This window comes from Platichthys flesus, chromosome 5 (assembly GCF_949316205.1).
Source record: "Platichthys flesus chromosome 5, fPlaFle2.1, whole genome shotgun sequence".
Taxonomy (NCBI): Eukaryota; Metazoa; Chordata; class Actinopteri; order Pleuronectiformes; family Pleuronectidae; genus Platichthys; species Platichthys flesus.
This window is the reverse complement of record NC_084949.1, coordinates 7,594,080-7,616,861: the sequence shown is the minus strand read 5'-3', so window position 1 is coordinate 7,616,861 and position 22,782 is coordinate 7,594,080. Positions and strand designations below refer to the sequence as shown.

Genomic DNA, 22,782 nt, shown 5'->3' with positions numbered 1-22,782 from the left:
GGACCAGAGCTGATCATGGAACAGAGATGCTCCAACACTCATATCACATTCAAGTTTTTCAAGGTTTCATTTGTTCAAACTATACAAAAGCATAGAAAGTTTTAAGATGTGAATCCTGAACAAACAGAGCTCCCCGTAATATTAAAAAAGAATATGCAATGCAAAACAAATGCACTACTTCAACTTACAATGATAATGTTAATAAAAACAGAGTGGAAAGGAATTCATATCTATTTGAATCACAAGGGAGAGAACTCAATACCAACATGAATTAATTCATTAATAAAACAGTTCAACTAATAAAGCAGAGTTCATTGTTTGCTTCCTGATGTGCCACTTAAACTTAGTCTAGATCACATTCACTTCAGGCTGGGATATACGTTTAACACCACAGAGTTTAAAGCTAATGCTTATTTATTTGATATTTATATTAAAAAAGCTTCTCACCTCTTGTGGGGTTTTTCCCGTGATGAACGCGCCACTTGCTCAGCGCATCCCTGTGCGTAATTGGCACCACTGGAGAGGCACAGTCACATTTTTCACTTACGCAGGCCAGTCCTCTCTGTGTGCTCGCCGGTGGTGGAGTGTTCCTCTGTCTTTTCCTCACAGAGCTCATAACTCTGATGTCCCCTGGCGTCAGCTCGGTTGACTCGGGGCTGCTCCGGCTTGTAATGGCTGTAATCCTTCGGAGCCTCAGTCGGTGCGTCCAGTGGTCAGTGCGCCCCCGGGGTTAAATCCCCCCCAAAATGAGGAGGAGGAGCTCGTTAACGCGGCCCCCGACCGGCACAGCGCGGCTCGCTGATGGACCACAAGCGACAGGCCGCAGCGCCGGGGCCACGGAGAGCGCACAGGGCAGTGGAGGGGATTATACAACTGCAGCAAGTGGACCATGGCAAAGTTTCGTGTTAAGTGATATGAAAACAACAAGCAATTTGCGGCGTCACAGATCTACAAGTCGCGAATTGTTGCGGATTGAATAACAAACTGATTATTTTACACCAGAGCAGACAGACACAGTGGAGACGTTTGTCACTGCGCCTCCTTCACCTTTTCTTATAAGAATAGATATAAATTACAGTTGGATGAGAACATCCCACTTGTTCCAAACAGTAACTGGACCGAGTCAGTTTCACCGCAACGTTCCACCAAAACCATTTTTTTAAAGCAGTGTGTATTTTTTTAAGTTATGCCTTTACACGTATCCCTTTCAAATTTACCATTTTATAAAAAATATGAATAATAAACTCAAAAATGTTAAATCTTAATCTAAATGTGAATTTAAATATTAAATTCAAATCTAATCACTAAATGATAAACCTAAATGTTGAATCGAAATGTTAAGCGTTAATCCTAAATATGAAATCTTAATATTTCATGTTTAGGCTAAACATGGAAATCAAATTCAATATATCTTTTAATCAAAAAGGTAAATTAGACAGCTTACAAATATTGCTGTAAACCAAAAGTAAAAAATTAATGGCCAAAATATGGGGAAGTCGCTGTTGTGTTCAGCCTGTGCTGCAAACATTTAACCCACTATCACCAACAAAAACCCACAATATTCTCAATTTAAATCTGTCATCATCTACATAACCTTTGTGGGTTCTAAGACTAAATCAAATATTATAAAATAGGTAAAAATGGGTTGATATTAGGCCTTACAGAGCGACTCTCAAATTGTCACTGTAGAGAATAAAAAGGTTTCTTTAATTGACTTTGGAAAACTCTTCCCCTTGCAGTTGGTGTCCCTGACCAGTAGGAGGCACTGTAGCCCCCTCATTTCAGGTGTCATTGCAAGGTTTTGAATAAAAAAATGTGGGATTAGTACTTTAACTTCAGTAAAGGATCTCATTACTTCTTTCACCACAAATGCAATTCTGCACCAGTAAAGTTCATTTAAAGTTAACACTTTATAATTTAACAAAATCAATTGAGAATAACAATGGCACTTTTTGAATGCGTCTTTCATTTTTTTTAGCATAAAAGGCTTGTTTGTGCTCCTGAATCTTCTTGCTCGAGGTTAAATGAGTCCGTCGGACACAATCTGCAGCCTGATCAGGAAAAAACATCAGATCAACACAATGACCACAAAAGGCTCTGAGCTGAGGCAAGTTCATTTTAATCAACTCTTGCTAAATAATTTATAGAAAACAGCTTTGTATCGTCTCAAAAGCATTCAGTTACAGAGGGGAGAGATAAAGAGTTGGATTGAGGGGTGGATAACCTGTCTTCTCTATGTGTCTGTTGGGAAATGAAGTAATTCAATCATCAGGTCAGCCAATCAGAGCCCACTCTAGGGCAAAGATGCTTTACTCACCATTGATTGGTTCAACATTATTGATCAAGCAACATTCATTATATTCTTAGCTAACAATGCACTAAATAAGGCTACTAATGTCTTTCAATTGTGTTCCCATAAGTTATAGTCTTCAGTAAACAGATATAATGATGGACAAAGCTTGTGGGAGCATGTGTTGGGGATTCAGCAGAAATAATAATGAACGTTCAGCCACTGAAACATCAGGTCACAAGCATCATCTGTCTGAAGCAACTAGATGCTACGATATTCAACAGAGGCCATTAAAGGCAGGGTTGGTAATTTATTGAAATCCTCTGCTCGTCCTGATAGCCATCAATAAATACCTTCTTTTTTTTTAAATGAAGAAATGCCTGTGTCTGTGCCCCTCGCACGACTTAATGAAATGATTGGCTGGTGTACCTGTCAGTCACTAACGGATGTGCCTGTCTGTGATTCCCCTGTTCGTGCTGTCACAAAGCACAGGGTCTTCACAAGTCGGGGAGACATTCCCCTCTGAAGCAGAGACGTTAGCCAGAAGTTAGTGAGCTTGTCACAAAAAAGTTGTCTATTAGAGGTTGTAAGTCAGTGAGCTTTAGTGTGCTTCAGGGGCATAGCTTTGTTGAGAGGGACAATGGGAGGGGCTGGGATGCATCTGTGATATGGTGTAGCCTGCTTTTGCTAGCTTCTCCAGGATTACCAACCCTAGCTTTAAGACTGTCCAGTTAAAACAATAACAGAGGCACAGACTATTTCAAGCTCCTAGTTTGACTTGATTCAAAATCTCATTGACGTTAAGTAACTGCATTTACACCATAGTCGCATGGAGGAGTGAGTAAAGATTTGACAAATGGTAAAAGACACTTTTTTGGTCTCTGCCAAAAAAATTCTTTTCTTGACCACAAGCCATATTCCTTTTAAATAGTTTTTCTTTATGTCTGTTTTCACTGCCCTGCTGTCACACTGAATCTGTCGACATCCGGATGGAAGCTCCGGATGTGTGCGAGATGAGTTAGTGGGAAATTTTAGTCAAAAGTCAAACTGGAGAACGCACACAGCCACCAAGTCACACGGAATAAACATCAACAATCTGAAATGAGGAACACACAGCACCGTCACTGGAAACACTTATTTAGTTTTTACAGAATCGATCGTGTCAGATGGACGGGGAGGGGGGATGTTAAGAAAATGTTAAATGCTTTAAGTAGGAATAGTTTGACTGGCACACAGAGGATATGGAGACAAGCGGTGAAGTTGAGAGTCAGGCAGCGCCTATCTGTCTTATCTCTAACAATACAGCAGAATATAATTCGGTGTTTGTGATCATCAGCTCCCCTTCATTAAGCGCCTGTGTCTCGCTGTAGAGGTGCTCTACTTCGGATGATGGGCTGACGACTGAGTGGATCACCTTGAGCCTGTTACTGTGGGGCTTGAGGCCAGTGTAGGAGGGGGCTCACAGGAGGGGAGGTCAGACTGTAGATAGAGGTGTGGTCTGCAAAGAGGGGGCACAGGGAGGGAAGTCCTGCAGGGACGGAGATCACTTGTTTGGGGGCTTGTACGGTTCCAGAAGTTGCTGAGAGAACGTGTTAACCTTTTCGGCACCTCGGACTTCATGGGGCAGCAGCGGCAACTTGACTATGTGGAAATCTTCATAAAGGTCCTCCATCTGTAGAGAGAGGACAGGCCATGAAAAAGGAGAATAACATGTTACACTTATTAAAAATTTTGGTTTCAATAATGCATCTGTATTTTAACAGCTTTGAACACAAACTACTACCTCTTACCTGGTCTAAATACTTGGACTGAATTTTATGGCGGGCTTCACACATTTTACACGGCCTCTCTGTCTCAGGGAAAACAAGTTGGTTGACGATGATGTTGTGCGTGTCGATGCGGCACTTGGCCAGCTCCTGGATGAGCCTCTCCGTCTCGTACAGGGAGAGGAACTCAGCGATACAAACACAGATGAAGGTGGTCTGTTCCTAATGGACGGGAAAGAAACATAGAAGAGTTACACCCACATAAAGAAAAGCTTTTAAAACAACTAATTTAAAGCTAGGGTTTGTAATCTTGGAAAAGCTAGCAAAAAGGCAACCGATGTATCCCCTCCCATCAGCCCTCAGATTTGTGATTGTGTTATGAGATTTGTGAATTTCTCAAAATCTGTATTAAGAGTGTGTGTGTGCGTGTGTAAACCGATACGTAAATGTGTATTTAAAATGCATGTGTGTGATAAGGATTTTGAAATTGGTAAAGATAATATCTTAAAATATGTATTCAGATTTGAAAGTGTATTTATATCTGTAAATGTAAATCAGTTGACAGGTTGAAATGGAAATGGGATGTCTACGTAAAGCATGAACCAGTACTAAAGCAATTTCTGGGAAAAAACATTAGAAACATTCATTCTTAAATGACAATTTTATGCAGCGGTGTAGTCATTGTGACATGAAAACATGATCTAGTATACAGAGGAGTGAAACTGTGTTGTTGATAGTCCTCTTGTCACAATACTACATGTCCCACCATTGTACACAGGCGTACAGTAGGACGGGTTGAAAGGCTGCACCAACAAAGCACGTGCCTCACGTGTAGATGCTGTATAAATGCACACAGCTCAGTGATGAGAAGGTTTACATTATAAGTGGCTGTGCTAGATCACTAAATGTTAAATTGGTTTTAATAACATTATTTGTGGATTATATCCTTTTCTCCACCTTCTTCAGTACTGGCACCACTTCCATACTTTTGTGAAGCTGTACATAATGTAAATGAACCAGCTACAGAGCTGGAAAGCCTTTGAGCTCGGCTACAGCCACATCTCATAGGAGGAGCCCAGGAGCTTCATTTTTAAAACAGTGAGTAGGATTCATACTAAAAGTGTACGCATGCACAAAAGCCGGAAATGGCGCATAAAATTCAGATTTATAAAACCGTGCGCACGCACACCTGAACGCAAAGTTCGCTTTATAAATCACAGTCCACCTGGAAACGTTCGTACGTGGATCTGCCTCCAAATCCGCCCTCCACACGCCCACTTTCAACCATAAATGGTCAATGCAAAGCACGGCATGAATATTAAATTATGCTGCTGACCAATGGATTTCCACGTGAGTCCTGACGGAGTCACGGCATCAAGCGATGAGAAGAGGAAGCGAAACTTTCAGACACTGACATCGATGTGTTGTTAGTGAGGTGGAGGTGAAGAGCGACTTTATGGGACAGTAGTGATGTCACTAATAAAGAAAATACTCCACTGTTAAATGTAATCTAAACGTAAGTTATTTAATATAATTTTTAATTAAAAAGGTTCGATTGGAGCAGATATGTTTGTATGAGCAAAACTAGGCAGTTGGTTTTGGTGTAAATTATGAATTGGAGCAATAATCCGGCTTCAGTTCACAACCTCACGTCTGCGTCGCCACTTTCCCGTCTCCAAAACGTTCGTACGCATTGGTCAGATTTTTGATGGATATAGGAAAATGTTCGTCAATTTTGCTTTTTTAAATCCCGACGTTTGCGTTAGAAGTGGTGTACGCACGTTTCAGGCCCCGTTTTGTGTGTATGCAACGGTTATAAATGAGACCCCAGGTCTGTAAAGTGTAGTATGACAAGCCTAGTGTATATGCACACAAGCACAACGAAAACAAAAAACCCACAACATTACCCACACTGTTGAGACAGTAATGTGATTGTAAATTAACTACAAGTGTTGTGTATCTACGTAACTTACAGGGTCTTTGAACTGCTCACTGACTGAGCGGATGACAGGCAGCGTCTCTTCAAGCTTCGAGGCAAGCTGGTCTGCGTTCATGTCACCCAGACCGAGCATGTTACACATCTACAAACAAGGAGAGAAACAGAGAGAAGGCTGTTGGCATTGCAAAAGAAAACATTTCATAAAAACCACAAATATAATGTGATTGCTGCTTTTTCCATTCATCTATTTGTTTTATTATTTCAATTGAAAGCTCATCAGCAGCCCAACGGGTTTTTGGACACCCTTCATCTCACTTACCTGTGAGATGAAAGGGCTGATCTGGTTCTTGATCTGCATGAGACGACCCAGCCCACGCTCCACGATGGTGGGGAAGTTAAGCAGCCGCAGTGTGTGGCCAGTGGGGGCAGTGTCAAAGACCACCACTGAGAAGTTCATTCCTTTCACTAACCTGATGCACAGGAAGACAATTTTATAACTCAAAACTGGCCAACTATTCTTCATGGACTCCATAAAGGTATATGCATCGGTGGATCTATGAAACAGTGCTGCTTGTAGGAAAATGCGCTTTGGTTCTGTATCGACCAGGAGATCTCACCTCATGACCTCTGCGTAGCTCATGGCCTCATCAATGCCAGGGAAGGCACTCATGGCTTCCTGCATCATCTTCTTGCCCATGCTGAGCATGTTGTCCTCTTCGAAGAACTCATCAGGCAGCTCTGCTACACCCAGGCTAGGGTCAATCTCCTGCACTCACACACAACACAAACACACATTGACACACACACCAAAAAAACATGTTTGAAACTGCCTGCAAATGTTTTTGGGGCCTCCGGGGATTCTGTTTGATACACAACGATGGTTTGTACTTTTGAGACCCAGATGTGGAACTGACCATCCTCATGACACAGAAGAGATACTGATCTCATGCGCAAAACTTCATTTTCCAAAAAGAGCATAAAGAAACCTCTTTAATAACAGATAGAGCAATAATTCTATCCACTTATTTTAGGAGACGTTTAAAATGTGATAGGGCCGTGTCAAGCGATTTTAAGTGTCATGGTCAGAACATCACTTGAGCTGTTGTTTAGTCAGTTTTAATTTCATCAATCAGAGGTTATATTTGTGAACACATCCATAATTGTCAGATGGCGACAGTTTATTCAGTACTCCATGTTTGTATAATTTATTTAACTCCATGTCTGGGCTTTAGGCTGCTAACTCAGTTGATACAAGGTAAAGACATTGGATACATGGATGGATGGAGATAAACTGTGCAATTTTTTTCTGTTTCAATACTAAAAAGGAAAAGTATTTTCTTCATTTCTCCCCCACCGAAGGCAGAACTGATAACGTCAAAGCATTTCCAATTGGACCAGTTAAATAGCGGGTTTTGGAAACCATCCCTTATGGTGTCAAAAAGCAAATTGAGTCCAAATTAGCTGCTTTAGTTTCAGGGTCATGGAATTGTGCATGCCTGCTCATTGTGTCACACTCTCATTTTGTTACTGGGGCTCTTGAACCGTCTGAACTTTTCCTGCAATGAATAGTCCAAATGTCTCCTGTAAAAATGTTTTACAGTACTGATATAATTCTAGCTTTTAAACAATATTTCATTTTAAGTTACTTGAGGGCTGAGTGCACAATCAATCCGTCTATGTTGATTGTGTAGCTTTTCCCATTACTTTGATTTAACTGTGGATTTTTCATTCAACTTATTTGTATTGTAGAAATTAGATTACTCTACCACCATTGTACAGACACTCCTTACTCCGTCTGCGACATGTTCCCGTTCTTTTCGCAGGTTGACTCACCATCGCAAAGAGGTTTTCATAGCCCATGACCTTGGTCGGCACCTTTGAGAACTTCTGGTCAAAAGCATCAGAGATGTTATGGGCAGGATCTGTGGAGATGATCAGGACACTCTCCCTCACAGCAGCCAGCTGGACAGCCAAACTACAGCTGAACAAATGACACAGAGGAGACACCTTGGTCAACAGCTATAGAGAGCAGCGGTTAAAGTTCCATGTTGTATCTGGTACTGATAAAAAGATTGAGATCGAGACTTGTTGTGACGTTGTTAAGCTCCTCACATGTGCTCTTTTCCTAAGCTGCATCAGGTATATTAATTCATTTTAAATCATTTTATTTGATATAAAGAGTGCTGATTAATCCAAAGACAAAACACTGCACATGAGCCAGAGTTACAAAATATTCCTAATGATATTTTAAGCATCACTCAGTGAGTCTTGGCAGCTGCAGTTGATGGAAGGTAGCGAGCTAGTATGTAGGCTAGTGTGTCCTCAAGAAAGTAGTCGTCCCTTAGCCACAAAGCTAATGCTAAGTCTATTTAACACGGTTTAGCTAGATCTTCCATTGAACATGGAAATAAACAGCTTGACAATGTCAAACCGCAGCGGAATGATCACAAACACACTGACAAGTGCATGTGTCAATTGGCTAAAGTTAGCAAGTGACAGTGCTAGACAGCGAACAACCAGCCGGTAAACTGTGTACTAACTCAGCTTGCCTGACTGACGTTAAACACAACGCTAATGTCAATATAGCTCAATGCTAACACGTCTTCAGGTAGTGAGCTAACTCCCATTCAATTATTGTTCAGGGAAAACTGCGCGTGGGACTCGTTTACTCAAACTGATCCACGTCAACTAGTAATACAGGCTAAAGCTAGCTGCGTTAGCTAGCGAGCCGAAGCCTGGAGGCGACGAGCGCTTCTCCTCCACTCACCTACAAGTCGTTTTACCGACACCTCCTTTCCCTCCCACAAATATCCACTTGAGGGATTTCTGCTCGATGATGTTCTTCAGAGTTGGTTCTAACGGCTCCACGTCAGGAGCATCTTCAAATTCGTCTTCCACAGAAGCTGCCATCTTGTCTGTGTACAGTACTGCACCGTGCGGCAGTGAGGGCAGGCCTAAACCGTGGCAGGGCGGCCTCGTAGAGGCACTTCCGGTGTCAACAGTAACTCCCAGTGATATCGAAATACAGCCTTCTTTGAAGCCACACTAAAGAAAGATGTCAGAGTTGCCACACTGTCTGAGAGCCACTAAAGCTGTTTGTGATTTATTCAATGAGATGTAAACTGGATTATACAAGTTTATTAGATAGTTTGATAGCTCGGGGGTTAGACTCAAAATGAGTCAAGAAGAGTTGCACATCTATCAGATCCATATGCATGATCTTGGTGTCTATGGATAAGTGGGAACTCAAAGACTATATTAGCAGTATCAGTTACAGTGGGACTAGTGAACTGGGATAAACCAAAGGAGAAATGTACATATATATCCTTGCCTTAAATGGTACATTGATTAGATGGTGAATAACTCCATGATAGCAATGATGCACAGATATGCCACTGTTCGTGTAGCAATTTATTGACTACAACTGTACCAAAGTAGATGGAAATACCTCAAAGGAACAAAGTGTTTAGCAACGGCAGTAGTACAAGGCACTCTTTCCATATATTATTTAACATCTCCATGATTTCTTTATAAATGTCATTATGTTATTTGTCCGGTGTTGCTGTCAGGGGTCTGACGTGTGGCACAGGCAAATCTTATAAATGATCAGTAGACAAAAATTACAGAATTAACATGGCATGGCCCCTTAAAATGCTTAATACATCTTAATGTGCAGGTGCCCTAATGCAGCCTGGCCAGCAGTGGGATTTCAAGTTTCAGTTTAATGACACAAAACACAGGCAGAGCATCGACAGCATTTAAGCAGAATCGGTACAAATATGACAAAATAATCAGCACATGACCGAGCCACATGAACGAGCATGTTTCACCAAACAAGTGGAGAAATACAGATCAATTAGTCTTGGTGCTGAAACACGCTGATACACATTCATAAACTACGTATCTCAGGGAATAGGTCACAAACTGCGGTAGTTTCCCCTAAAACAGCTGTGACAGCTGCCTTTACCTATCAGTGGCAGTTTCTGCTGCCACCGGAAGTGCGTCACAGAGCTTCTGTCTCACCCGTGAGGCTCCTGAGAGGGGAGGAACCCGGATGTAGAGATTCTGATGCATTCAACGACACTCGGAGTTCTGGCTCTAAATACAGTGGGAGTGGTTTAAAAGCATGAATGTTTCAGAATAATGATAAATACTGTCAGTTCTTAAAATACACCCATGTTTGAAAGTAAAATCAGACAGCAACAAGAAGTAATGACAACAAATGGCTTTGTGGTCAGTTTGAGGGATGTATCCTAATTGTTGTTCTGCGTCAGAGTTTATGACAAACTACCTCTAAACGTGTCACTATCAGGGGAGGAGGCAGAATGAACAGCACAGTGGACATTTCAAAAACCAGGTGGCAGTAGTGAGTCTGTCCCCTTGATTTTATTATGGCCCTAGCACCAGCAGTGCAAAGGCCCTACTGCTCATCATTTGATTATATTCAGGCAAATGAATCACATTTTTGTTGGCCTGAACGTACTTGAAAACTCACCAAACTTTGCAGGCACGTCAGGCCTGGTGAAAATGTACGTATTCTGGAGTAATTTGAAATGGTCGTGGCAAAATGACTCAACAGCATCACCTACAAACACAGACCTTGAGTTTGCTTTCACCGATTCACTGTTATCCTACTGCCTGGAGCAGTGCTAACCCTTTAAGCTTTTACATATAGAACTATGAGGGCATCACATACAAGAAACATCAACTTGCAACTTTTCCCTTGGGTTTTTCATTGGTGAGTTGACATTGTAATGTTTTTTTGCTGTAAAAAATTAATTAATTTGTCACTCTTTAAACCCAGAGGACTGTTGAAAAGTTGGCAGTGTGCTGAAAATGCTGCCATACACATTGAAACCACAGCCCACATGACTTTATGCAGCACAACCCTCGAGGGGCTGCCGGGGTCTTAACAATATATGTTTAGCTTCACTGATTCCAGACATTTACTTTACTTTTAGGGGGACACTCGTAACAGGAAGGCTGGATTATTCTAGAGAAGTGACACAGAGTGATTAAGTAGCATGTTTATATTTATATAAGAGTAGAGTATATTTTTATTCAGGCATGAAACATTAACATAGTATACACATAGTCAACATTCTATGTAGAAAGAGAGTGAAAATACAGGCAGAAGCATGATGCTTATATGACTGTCCTACATTACTGTCCTTACAATTCATCATCCAGATATAAACAAAGCAAAACAAACAGAGTATTCATACTTGTAACCCTCAACAATAGCGCCACAGACCTATACATACAGAGTAACACAAAACTTTACATTTGCGTTGTTCCAGTCTAACCCCAACATAATAAATGCATCTCCTTTTGATCTCCTTTATTGCTTTTTGTACCACAAATTTGCAAACTTCTCTTTAATCATATTTACTCTCCTGAATTGAAAAATACTTTTGAACACAACTTTGGAGTGACTTTGATATAACTCTAGACCACAATTGCATTATTTTATAATATATCAAATCAGGTAATTTCCTCACATCGGATTTTATAAATAATTTGTGTGATCATAATAACCTGCCTTATTGATAATACGTAAAGCTCCTTTCTGGAGTAATACAATGGGGTTTAAAGTTGTTTTAAAAGTTGACCCCACAGTTCCACACAGTGCGATGGATAAGGAAGTATTAGTGAACAAATCAATGATATGGAAAGCATCATGATGTAATGCATCTTTAGATTTGTACAGGATTGCTACAAACAATAAACTTGGGACATGGGTAAACTTGTCCCCTCATTGGTTGTATGGTTGCCAAGTGATGTTATTGAGAAAAAATTTCCAGAGGGAAATTTATTAGATTCTGCCTAAAGCCATGTACAGCACATGCAATGTCTCATTTAAAGGTGCCTCAAAATAGCAGAATAAAAAGGGTATTGTGCATATTGAAACCCAGCTGAAGCCGGTGAAGAGAGAAACATTCACTTACATGAACATGTACATGCTGGAACCACAGGATAAGACACTTTCCGGCATAAACAACTCTTCATGGCTTCACTTGTCCCCACTTCTGCGCTGGCATTATACCCTTTGGTCTTAATCTTTCTAGAACCACGCCAACCTCCGTGTCTAGTCCCCCGAGCAGTGCCAAGCCAGTATCTGTATATTTGCTGTCTGAGCTCTCACACACTCCATTCCACTGGGAAAGGAGGAAGTTCGCACTTGTTTCGATCTTTCGCAGTTTGTTTGCCGCAGCCAGCGAGACCAGAAAGCTGGGCCCAGGTCCTGCCACTGGTAGTTTAGTTCACACGTGGCAGAGAGTAGCAGCCAGGATCAAACTGAACTGGCGCATCTGTGGGAAGAGGACCCAAGTCTAGACCTGCAGTTTCCTTCTCAAGCTTGTGGTGATGGTTTGCTGCAGCCTCTTTCAGCTCTGCAGGAGGATTCAGGTTAGTGGGTGATTTGTCATGCGGTGTGTCTCCATGCAGTGGCCCCAGGTGACTTCTCAATAGACATCCAGAAGGGTTGGAAAGAGCATCCAAGAAGACGCAGGAGGCGAGAAGGCCGGCGGTGTCTGGGTTTAGGCATGTCCTGGTCAGCAGAGCATATGGACGCATTGGCTGAAAGAAGGACAGGAGACTGGCTCACAGCATAAGAAATGGTGAATCAAAGCTTGAATCCCCCTGGTCATGAGGGTTTGAAAGTCGAAGGCTCCAGACATGATCCTGTGACTGTATGATTAAACAGAGGAATGTAAAAATTGTTCCTCTAATCTTCCTCTGGCTGCTTCAGGGACTCAGTGTACTCAACACCAGACATCCTTGAGCTCTTAACCAACAACATACTGAAAATGATGGCCTCATCACACAAACAGCAGGCGTATCATGGAGTATGGCCAGAGGCCAACCGAAGCTCCCACTTCTCCTTCAAGGCTCTAACTCACCAGAATGAACCAAAAGATACAGCACGGCTCTGCTTTGGTTTCATGTAAAAGTGTTGATTCCCATAAGTAGAAACAGAAAAAAAACCATTTGTATATTTCACACAAAGCAGGAAACAAGACAGGAAGAGGCATGACTTGACCTCAATTAAGAGGAGCTTTGTCACCAACACCAGACACAAGATCTTCAGAAACAACAAAGGAAGAGTTTTCTAACACAAAGACGACACTGAGATCGGATAAAAAACAAGCTCCAGGGAAAATTCACTTCATGCCGGCTAAGAGAAAAAAAATGTGAAAAAGAGGACTGATGAAACATGTTTGCAGGACAATGCCCCGTTTATTCTCATTTACACAAAATCAAATTTCTTTTTCGAAGGCCTGCGATGGTGTAATATCAAATATATGTTCAACTGTTAACTCTTGTTCACATCGACATTAGAATAATACATTTTATAAATACATCCACATAAAGTTGTTCTTACAGAAAGGTACAAACAGCTAAATTAACTAAGAAATCCTGCATACGAGTTGATTAGGCACTAGTTCTGTAGTGTCAGGTTTTTACTCTGTGTGTGGGTTTGTGTGTGTGTTTGTGTGTGTGTAGATGTACTTTCAGCGATAACCTGACTTGGCACAGCCTGTCTGTATGCTAAGCCTTCCACGTCTCCCCACTCAGAGGGAAAAAAGCTGGTCATGTGATCTGTCCTGTTGCTGGGTGGCCGGTGGCGGCGGTCTGGAAGCTGCGGGCGGCATGCTGCGGGTCCCCTGGCTGCTGTGGTCTGCCGCCTTTGCCCGATCCTCCAGAAACATATCAAATTCTGCAAGAGATGTTTACAGTTAAAAGGTGTGTGTGTGTGTGTGTTTGTGTGTGCGTGTGTTTGTTAACATATGAACACACATTACAGAGCAGGATCTACAAGAACATATTTAAAATTAAATGGCGGTAATGTGGCCAGTTACACACCTTCACTGGACACTCCCTCACTTACTGAGGACTGCTGCCCCTGCATGTCCAAACACAGAGATAACCAAAGGTTAAAGTTCACATCATACTCTTATCAATCACTCTCCCTCCTGAAACTCACTGCGTTAGTTCCATAGAAAACTGTATAGCCTCACCATATCGCCGGATAACCACTTGTCAATATTGTTCTGTGGAGAGTTGCTCGTCTGTGGCATCTAAGGGGAAATGTAATCAAGAGACAGACATGATGACCCTGTGTAGTAGATATGTATACAAACAGAAATACACTTTGTACTTTCAAAGGGAATCTTCTGTTCACATCCTGTGTGTGTTTCTGAGGTTCACTCACTCCTCCTGTGACCTGCAACCTGGTGTCCAGAGCTCCGGCGAGGCCTTCCACTGCTCTTGGGTCCTCATATCTGACACTGGACACAGCCATCAGGGACATATTGTAATAACGCAATGCAATGTGGGTTATATTTAAGTGTATAGGAACTGACAGTTGTGTGGCGGAAGCGGCAGCTGTCATTACTTCAGATTTACTGAAGTAAACTTTTTATTACTTCTTTTTACATTCATTAAACGGCCATATCATGAAACAACACAGGAAATATGAGACAGACGAGGATGACATGCAAAACAAGTCCCCAGGTAGGAATCAAACCATGGAAATTTATGTGACATGCACTGTAACCATAATTCCTGATTTGACCACCACACAATGATTGATACCTTTCTAAAATTGGTAAAAAAATCTTTCTTCATAGCACAGGTACATGAGATTCATTCACATCCTCCTGATCTCTCGCTATACCTCGCTCAATCTGACACACAAACACCCAAAAACTGTGTCGAGTCAAATTGTATCTCTCATGGCGGATGTTAATACCAGGTCTGAACAGGTCCTGTCTGTCACCGGTTAGCACCACTCACCTTTTCCTCTGATCAGCCAGGGAGCTGCCTCTGGTCTGAGCAAACATGTCAAACTCCTCCTCCTCTTCTGAAAAGCAGAGGTTCCCTCATGAAGTCACGACTCAATGTAACAACAGCCAAGATTTCGTAATGCATCCTGTAGTCTTTGTAAAACATTACTCACAAGCAAACAAATGGTGAAAACATAACCTCCTTAGCGCAAGTAATAATAAAACCCTTCTGACTGATCCTTTCTCCACATACAGATCACATGGTACAACAATGAATTTCTTTAGGATTTACTCCATAGATCCACTGTTGCTTTCCCTACTATGCATAATTCCCGCTCATGTGATGTCCAGCCACAACATCCTGTTTTTACCAGACATACGAATAATAAATGCTAGACTTTAGTTACAAGAGATCATTCATGTAGATTTGCTGTTGCAAAATAAGGCCCATACAATGTGAGGTTCAGCGTTGACTCACTGTGACTGGCCGGTTGACTCTGATTGGTGGAGAGGCTTTCTGTTGGTTGGCTGGTTGTTGGGATGACAGCAGGTTGGTTGAGCGTGGGAGGCTGTGGGCTGACGTCGATGAGGCTCGTACTGCTGGTGGTGCTCTGCTGAGAGGAGGACACGGCCCACCGAGTGTGAGTAATCTCTTATAGCTAACGTGGCAAAGACAAGAAGTTCACACCTCACAGCCTTTTGGGAAATGCAGTAGTGCGTTCATTATTTCAAACAAAAGAGGAAGACCACATCTGTCATCGTACCTGCGGAGGACTTGATATCTGGGCCTTGTTAAGTCGGTCAAACCTAAAACACAAACACAATACAATGAACGTGAAATAAAAAAAGATACATACAGCTACTCTTAAAACGAGCCCTGTCTGACTCATTTTAAACAGCAAAAGCTCGGCTGCAGCTCACCTCTCGTAGCGGATGAAGGCGTTGTTGAGGTCATCGTTGACCACGAGTAGCTCTTCCATAAACCCTTCATCCAGCAGCTGAGGGATGAGCTCCACCACCCGACTCTGCATGTTCTTACACACTGAGTACAGCTGCTGCTCATGGAGAGGGAGAGAAAAGTCAAGATCGTTAAAAATCCTTCATGTTGAATCCAGACCAAGACATGTGTATTAAGATCAAATGGTATTGACTTTTTTGGTGTAGCCAGTTTTACTGCTACATCCATATCTCACATAAATCACTAACTCCTACAATTCCCAGCATTTGTTTGACTACAACACGAGAGGGAATCTGATTGGGCATTCACTTGCTGTTGGAATAATCGGAAAATGTAGTTCCCAACTGGGAAAAGTCACATGAAAGCCACCTCTGGTTTGAAAAACCACTCAGGAAAGTCAACGAGTGGCTGACATGATCACTTTTAAACCAATTAACATAATGTTACATTCAGCTCCAAAAACGCAGCTACTTATGTTAGCTTGTCATATTTTTGTCACTTGCAAACTAGACTTTTTAGCCATTTCAGATTTTTTTCTGTTGAACATGCACATTTTAAGTTATTTATATGTCTGTCACACCTAATCCAATTTACTTTGCCCTTCGTTATTATGCAAATATTGGAAGGAGATTTCAAGACGTTGCTTAAACGTTCAAAATACCTCTAGAGCCTCCATGTTTTTGTCACATTCTGACTTCAAAGCACATGATCACAACAAGGTCAGAAGACTGACTTCACAACCCAGGAAAAAGGACCTTTCCTCTGACTCTTTACTTTGAACATAAAAAGTGGTGATAAATGGTGGGGGCATGTTATCTCCATCTGTCACACTATGATAAGACATGCTAGACCATTGTGACACAAAAAGTACAGACTTGTAGCAGCTCCGTATCATCAGGCTTGCTCTGTCCAGGTACGAGCTCATTCAGCATTTCAGACATCACTGTGAGATTCCCCTTCACCAGCGCCAGCTCGCTGCGCAGCTTCTGCTCCTGGATAAATGCAAAGAAAACTAAACACGGCCATTCTACAGTTTGTTTTTTGCTAACTGTTAAGGTTAACAGTGATACAAGCAACACTGTTACTATTTAAGTCTGATTTGACTTGTCATAGCAGGAAATAAACAGATGGAATTAATAGTGTTAACACTGGCTCTACTCCAGCAGTCACTGCAATGCAATGTAACAATGTTATACAATCAGTTTAAAAGTTAAAAAGCATCTATTCAACTTCAGTTTCAGCCAACACATTAACAGATTAGTTAAATCAATTTGATTGACAGACTGATATTTTTATTCTGAAAACAAATGCTAAAATACTCTCTACTTGTCAAATTAATTGATTTGTGTTTTGCACTGTTGGTCAGACAAAATAAAGATATTCAATTGTCACATTTGGTTTTTCTTATTTTAAACTTTTTTAAACAAGCCCTAAATTGATTAGTCAAGAAAATTAGACAGGAAAATACTCAGTGGTCTAACTAAAGAGGAAATCCTCCAGATAGGAGAAAGCTTAGTTGAACTCCTAGACCTGATTAAAGATACAGTGTTATTTGTATAAATGGTGTTCCAGAGGCTATTGAAAGTGAAACCTCACAATTGAATGTGTTTTTCGTGCTGTAAAGTCTAAACAATAATAAAATACGGATTGTTCTTTGATTAAATACATTAATGTCTGTTTTATTAACAAATGTTTTAACGGATATTCAAATAAAAATCTACATTTAGGGGTTGAACATGGCTCATATTATCACCCAGCCATTGCAGGGCCAACACTAGCTGACAGCTGTTATTTGGCAGTGGTACCTGCTCTGCAGACAGCGATGCCTGTCTCTCGTTGGGCTCAACTGGCGGTGAGGCGTTCATTTCCGTCGCCTCTACGGGAGCCTGTGGTTGTGACTGATGAGCTGGAGGAGCGACAGCGGTCGTGTCAGGAGTTTCGTTTTCTGGGATACTCTGCGAGATGAAGGCAGAGAGGTCCAGCATACTTAGATACACACGTTTCTGCTTTGATTTGATGTGGTACTTATAAAATCTGCAAGTAGTCTCACCCTGTTTGGAGTGTGGATCGGGGACAGAGCGTCCAGGTCCGTCATGGGGAACTCCAGACCTCGCCTCCTCAAGTCGTCATACACAGTCACCACCCCAGCCAAAGAAGGAGAGCTGCGAAATGCATCCGCCCAGGACTGGAGATGGGAGCGAGAGCATATGAGGCCACATAGTAAGAATGAATGAATCTTCCATCCCGAATCAATAATACAGTAAACAGTCCAAAACAAAGATCACATGTGAAGAAGAAGAAAAGCAACCTCATAAATGTTGAGTGTACTAATTGTAAGTCGCTTTGGACAAAAGCGTCAGCCAAATGACATGTAATGTAATGTAATATAACAGGGAGCGAGATGAGACATAAATGATCCTTTAGCATTAACAAGCCTGAATCTGTCTGTCTGATGTTATCATTCCTGCTAAAGAATACTGAGGATAACACTGTTGTACATGTCTGCAGACATAATAGAGTTGAACTTGAGTAAATAATAAAAGCTGTGGGATGTCAACATACAGCAAGAAAAGTACTCCCACTCTTAAAGTAAAGGGCAGAGTAGTGCTGACCCAATAATGGTCAATCGATTGTTTCAGTTGGTTTTTTTAAAGCAAAAATTACAAAACAGTTTCGATTCCAGACCCAGGTTTAAAATATTAACAGTTTTTTATAACATTTATTTTCTAATCTTTTTGTCAAATGTGCCGGAACGAAGGTAACTTTCTCTTTGGCCAAAGCTATAGAGTTACCAGTCATCAGGAATTGTTGGATGTTGGACATAGAAAATGTGTCATGAATATTCCTTGAACATTAAAAGAAACAACCAGCAGATTAATTCACAATAGAAATACTCATTGGTTGCATTTGACAGTTTCTATCACACTGTCCCCTGAAGGAAGTATCCCCTTACCTGTATGAGGCTCAGTATCCTGTCATGCAGGGCAGTGGGTGGGTTATATTTGGGCAGAATGGAACGAACCAAAACCCCTTCAACGAACTCCTGCGAAGCCACGAGGACATGGAAGCGGTGGCCGCAGTTCTTCACACAAGCCTCAAGAACCTGTGAGACCCACGAGATAAAGAGACATATTTAAATGTAAATCAAAACATTAAAATAAAGCTTTGGTCGTCATGTTCTCATTACCAATGTTGATCCACTATAAGCATGTGCAATGAAACCATTGCCTCTAGACCAGCAGCCAATCAGGAGCTGATCTCATGAACAAATTCATAAAGCATTTATATACAGTGACCTACAGATGATTAACTCACAGTAAGGGCCAACATGATCTCTCTGAAGTTCTTGTTTCCTACGATCCTCTTCTTTAGAGCTTTGACCGCATCTTTGGGACTAACAGAGAAAAGATTTTTTAAAAACAGGATGTTTTAAAAAAAAGAGAAATAAAAGGCAATAACTGTAAAAAAAAAAGGTAAATCGTTTTTCTGTTGCAGAAGCACTAATGAAAGTAGAGCTGTTCATGATTCAAATGTTCATTGAACGTTATTAGTAAATAAAAAGGTTTTACTGTAATACAACATACACACTTTAGACTTACAGTGACATTCTTCATGGCATCACAAACCAAATGGCAAAAGAACTATAGAACTGGTCCTAATGTAATAATAAAAGCCAGCACCAAAGAGAATAGTTAAACCATGAAGGTAAAACTATAATACAGTGTAATAACTCATCAGTAAGGTTGGGCAGTGTGCATCATATCATGAGACTGTGCTGGGTGGTCTGGATTTGCCTCTTTCACCAGTAATCATGATACTGACTTGTACTGAGAGGTCAAGAACAGGACAATCTCAGTCTCTAGTCCACTGGCTTATCTCCTCCAGTGGAGAGATAGAGACCAAAAATAACTTAGCAGAGGAAACGACATTATCCTTACCCCTCGTCCGTCTCATTGATGATGTCACATATCTCTATGTTGAGCCCCCAGTCCTCTGACTGCAGAGCGCCGCCGGTTGCTCTTTCTGTCAACAGAGGGATAATCAAGAGAAGTTAGATTAATACTACTGACATGGGAACAGACACGTCACAATAACCAGAAGAAATACTCCCACTATTGAGATAACTGAGTCATAACAGGAAGTCATTTGAGTTGGTCTTTTTAAGGATTATTTTAGAATTAATTTACAGGAAGCAGGATCACCAAATGACTGTTTCAAGGTCTGCCTTCATGAGGTGCTTTTATTGCTTTATCCCTCGATCTTGCACAAAAGTTCACATTTCCAGTTCTGATCACTTGAGGTTACATTAAAGAATCTGATAATTTACTTTCAATCTTAAATACATTTACAAAAAAATAACCTGGTAAAAAAATACGCTTTAAATTTGATCTGATTAAACCTTTTTGTGACTTGGCCAAAGTATGAATCACCTGTGAGCACAATGCTGAATGTCAACCTGTTGAACTTGATGGCAAACAGTGGCTTATTTATGTGTGGTTTATCCGGTATTTATGCATGGTGCTTTATGCAGGGTGCAATATGCATGCTCTACAAAGTCCTGATGGAAACATCTGGCTCTGTAGCTGATAAACACTTCAATATGTTCACCAAGTAGTCGCTAGCTTTTTCCCAATATAGTTGCTGGCCAGAAAACCAAAACAACTACAGATAACCTCAAAGTTAGTTTCTCCATGTTCATATAAAATGCTCACTAGCAAGGCTTAAACAAAAGTCTCTTAATCTATCTATCTATCTATCTATCTATCAAACAAATTAATATGAAAACACAAGGACCTGGAGTTAATTGAGGCAGCATACTCAAAAGATATTCTAGAGTTTTTCCTGAATTCTACATTTCCCATTATACGGCCAAACAATCCATCAGTTTATAGCTTTAGTGCCAAAAAGAAAATGTCATCTTCAAACCCAGGCCGAAATAATATTGAGGATCATTTAAACTGTAAAGTAAAGAAAAAAATCTACAGTGTGTTTTTATGGGAACTGCACTGCTGGTTGAGGGAATACGTTTTCACCTCTGACATAAAAAGTTTAGCAATCAAAGCCAGCTTTCTTTGCACTCCACCCCTCACAGGCTCCTCATAATCTCCTTCATTCCTTTCCACCAACACAGCCCTCCAACCCCCCTCAAAGAAAATCTTCTACACTGCTTTTCTCAATCCCATCGGGCTCCCTCCCCTCTCCACCCTGCTGCTGCTGCCTCCACTTCATGTGACTGTCAGCTGCTTTTGTTCTCCTTTGCCTCAGAAGGAGCTGAGGCCACTCGGAAATGTATGTGCTAGAAAGTGAGAGGGGTTGAGAGGAAAGAAGGAAGAGGAAGGTCGGCTTGAGATCTGATGGGTGTGTCATACTCTCTCACTACTCATCACTGTCCTCATGACACCAGTAGCTGCTGCTGGCCTCGAAGTAGTTACACACACAAAAACAAAAATCACACTAAATTCAATTTTATTTGTATTGCACCCACATATATCACCTGAAGGCACTTTACATTGTACGTTTGAGAGCTTTCAAAATTAAAGAAAAACCCAACAGTTCCCACAAGGAGCAACCCTCTAGTGACAGAGGAGAGAGAGAGAGAAACCTCTTAAATGATTATTATGTTGGCAGCTGTGTGCATCGACCGGTTGGGGTGAGAGGGGAAGAATGGGGGAGAGAGGGAAGGGTCTAGCAAAGAGGGGGGAGAGAGAGAGAGAGAGCACCCTGCCGCCATCAATGAGGAAATATAAATCTGCTTTCAAACTGGCACTGCTTCTCATTTCCTTCTTGAACCGGAGCAGCGATGTTTCTAACTGTTGTGAGGCTGTAGCTTCACTCAGCACATCTGTGACTGAGGAAGTGAGAGGAAGCAACAAGCGGCTGTCTGATTCGCCACGGCAGCTGCCACTCTACCACAGCGACCGATAGCATTCAAGACTCCGAGAACCGAGTCCCGCCTCCTCTGCGTCGTTTTCTCTTCAGACTTTTCTTTTACGTTTCTGTCATTATTAAACATTTAGGCATTTGGCAGCTAGGAATAAAAGCGTGTTTCAGTCCCTTTGCGCACCGTGGGTGTGGTTATAACACGTAAATAAATGAATCTACTGACGTTTATTTATTCCAGCAGCACAACGACTCACATAGACATATAAAGTTTGAAAAGCTAAGCGACTCACCGATTCTCTGGCCGACGGGCGTGGAGAAGGGGTTTCCAATGAGAAACTCCATCTTCTCCCCGAGTGAAAACATGCCGGCAGACTGGCTCCACGGCGTTCAAGAGTTAAATGCTGAGCTGCAGCAGCCTGTGTTGTTTCCTCTTGGATCCCAGTGAACACCGCTGCCTCTGAGACGCGCTGGCCCTGTGAGCGGTCACGTGAAAACACACAGAGTCAGGAAACAGCATCAACACACACCGCTGCCCTGTGATCACATCAAACACACTCAGTCACTCACTCACTCACACACACAGAGGATTAAGACGCTTGATGTTTGATTAAGGCCCCAAGTAAAATATATATAAAAACATTCAGAAGTTTTCAGGATTAAAAATAAGTAAAATTTAGGACTTTTTTTTTTAAGCAAGGCCATTCGAGATGCTTTTAAAAGACTTAATGGTACATTGTGATAGCAACATATACTTACTACACTACTAATAAGAGGTACAGACAACATAACAACATAAAAATGACAAGCACAACAGTAAAAGCAACTACACATAGTAAGAAATGGGTAAATATTGATTTCAATAAAAGTTCATGGCAAACAGGAAAGTCTTCAGTGTTTTCTTTAAAGAACTGAGAGTTGCAGTCAATTCTCTGGATGAATGTTCATAATATGTGAAGTATTTAGTTTTGAGTACTTAAAATGAAAAATTCCCGTTTAAAACTCATTCAAAGTAAAGGCCTTTCAACTCTTAAATGTAAGCACTGAAGCAAATTACCTAAGTACAGTAGAAGTATTTCTAAATTATTCTTGAGTTCCACCATTAATTAATCGATTATCGTTGACTTTAGTTGTCAAATGAATTGACATAGACTTGATTA

General features: G+C 41.3%; 2 protein-coding genes and 1 pseudogene across 3 annotated transcripts; all 3 read right to left on the bottom strand.

Annotated features, from left to right (window-relative positions):
• Positions 1–2,103: 2,103 nt before the first annotated feature.
• On the bottom strand, positions 2,104–8,951 carry get3 (guided entry of tail-anchored proteins factor 3, ATPase). The gene is made up of 7 exons (XM_062387907.1): positions 8,763–8,951; positions 7,829–7,976; positions 6,613–6,761; positions 6,315–6,465; positions 6,030–6,137; positions 4,081–4,278; positions 2,104–3,962 (listed from the first exon to the last, which is right to left on the bottom strand). The coding sequence occupies exons 1-7, from the start codon at positions 8,903–8,905 to the stop codon at positions 3,834–3,836; spliced, it is 1,026 nt and encodes a 341-aa protein (XP_062243891.1). The 5' UTR covers positions 8,906–8,951; the 3' UTR covers positions 2,104–3,833.
• Positions 8,952–11,034: 2,083 nt separating this feature from the next.
• Positions 11,035–13,167, bottom strand: LOC133953392 (noggin-2-like; annotated as a pseudogene).
• Positions 13,168–13,207: 40 nt separating this feature from the next.
• On the bottom strand, positions 13,208–22,110 carry LOC133953837 (target of Myb1 membrane trafficking protein-like). 2 transcript variants are annotated; one of them, XM_062387964.1, is made up of 15 exons: positions 21,916–22,110; positions 19,681–19,765; positions 19,058–19,136; positions 18,696–18,845; positions 17,793–17,927; positions 17,548–17,697; positions 16,618–16,734; positions 15,706–15,839; positions 15,549–15,591; positions 15,263–15,398; positions 14,795–14,861; positions 14,211–14,286; positions 14,017–14,076; positions 13,862–13,901; positions 13,208–13,715 (listed from the first exon to the last, which is right to left on the bottom strand). In XM_062387964.1, the coding sequence occupies exons 1-15, from the start codon at positions 21,986–21,988 to the stop codon at positions 13,570–13,572; spliced, it is 1,491 nt and encodes a 496-aa protein (XP_062243948.1). In that variant the 5' UTR covers positions 21,989–22,110; the 3' UTR covers positions 13,208–13,569. The 2 variants fall into 2 exon arrangements, with proteins under 2 accessions (XP_062243948.1, XP_062243949.1); XM_062387965.1 differs by having other exon boundaries at positions 15,263–15,395.
• Between the last annotated feature and the right edge of the window lie 672 nt (positions 22,111–22,782).

Excerpts from the sequence above, each read along its gene's own strand:
- LOC133953837 (XM_062387964.1), bottom strand. The coding sequence starts at position 21,988 with ATGTTTTCACTCGGGGAGAAGATGGAGTTTCTCATTGGAAACCCCTTC. Across the intron at positions 19,137-19,680 it reads ATCAATGAGACGGACGAGGG|TCCCAAAGATGCGGTCAAAG; the intron begins GTAAGGATAATG and ends TTTCTCTGTTAG. Across the intron at positions 15,592-15,705 it reads GCCTTCATCCGCTACGAGAG|GTTTGACCGACTTAACAAGG; the intron begins GTGAGCTGCAGC and ends TTTGTGTTTTAG.
- get3 (XM_062387907.1), bottom strand. The coding sequence starts at position 8,905 with ATGGCAGCTTCTGTGGAAGACGAATTTGAAGATGCTCCTGACGTGGAG. Across the intron at positions 6,762-7,828 it reads ATGAAAACCTCTTTGCGATG|GAGATTGACCCTAGCCTGGG; the intron begins GTGAGTCAACCT and ends GTGTGAGTGCAG. Across the intron at positions 3,963-4,080 it reads AGTCCAAGTATTTAGACCAG|ATGGAGGACCTTTATGAAGA; the intron begins GTAAGAGGTAGT and ends CTCTCTCTACAG.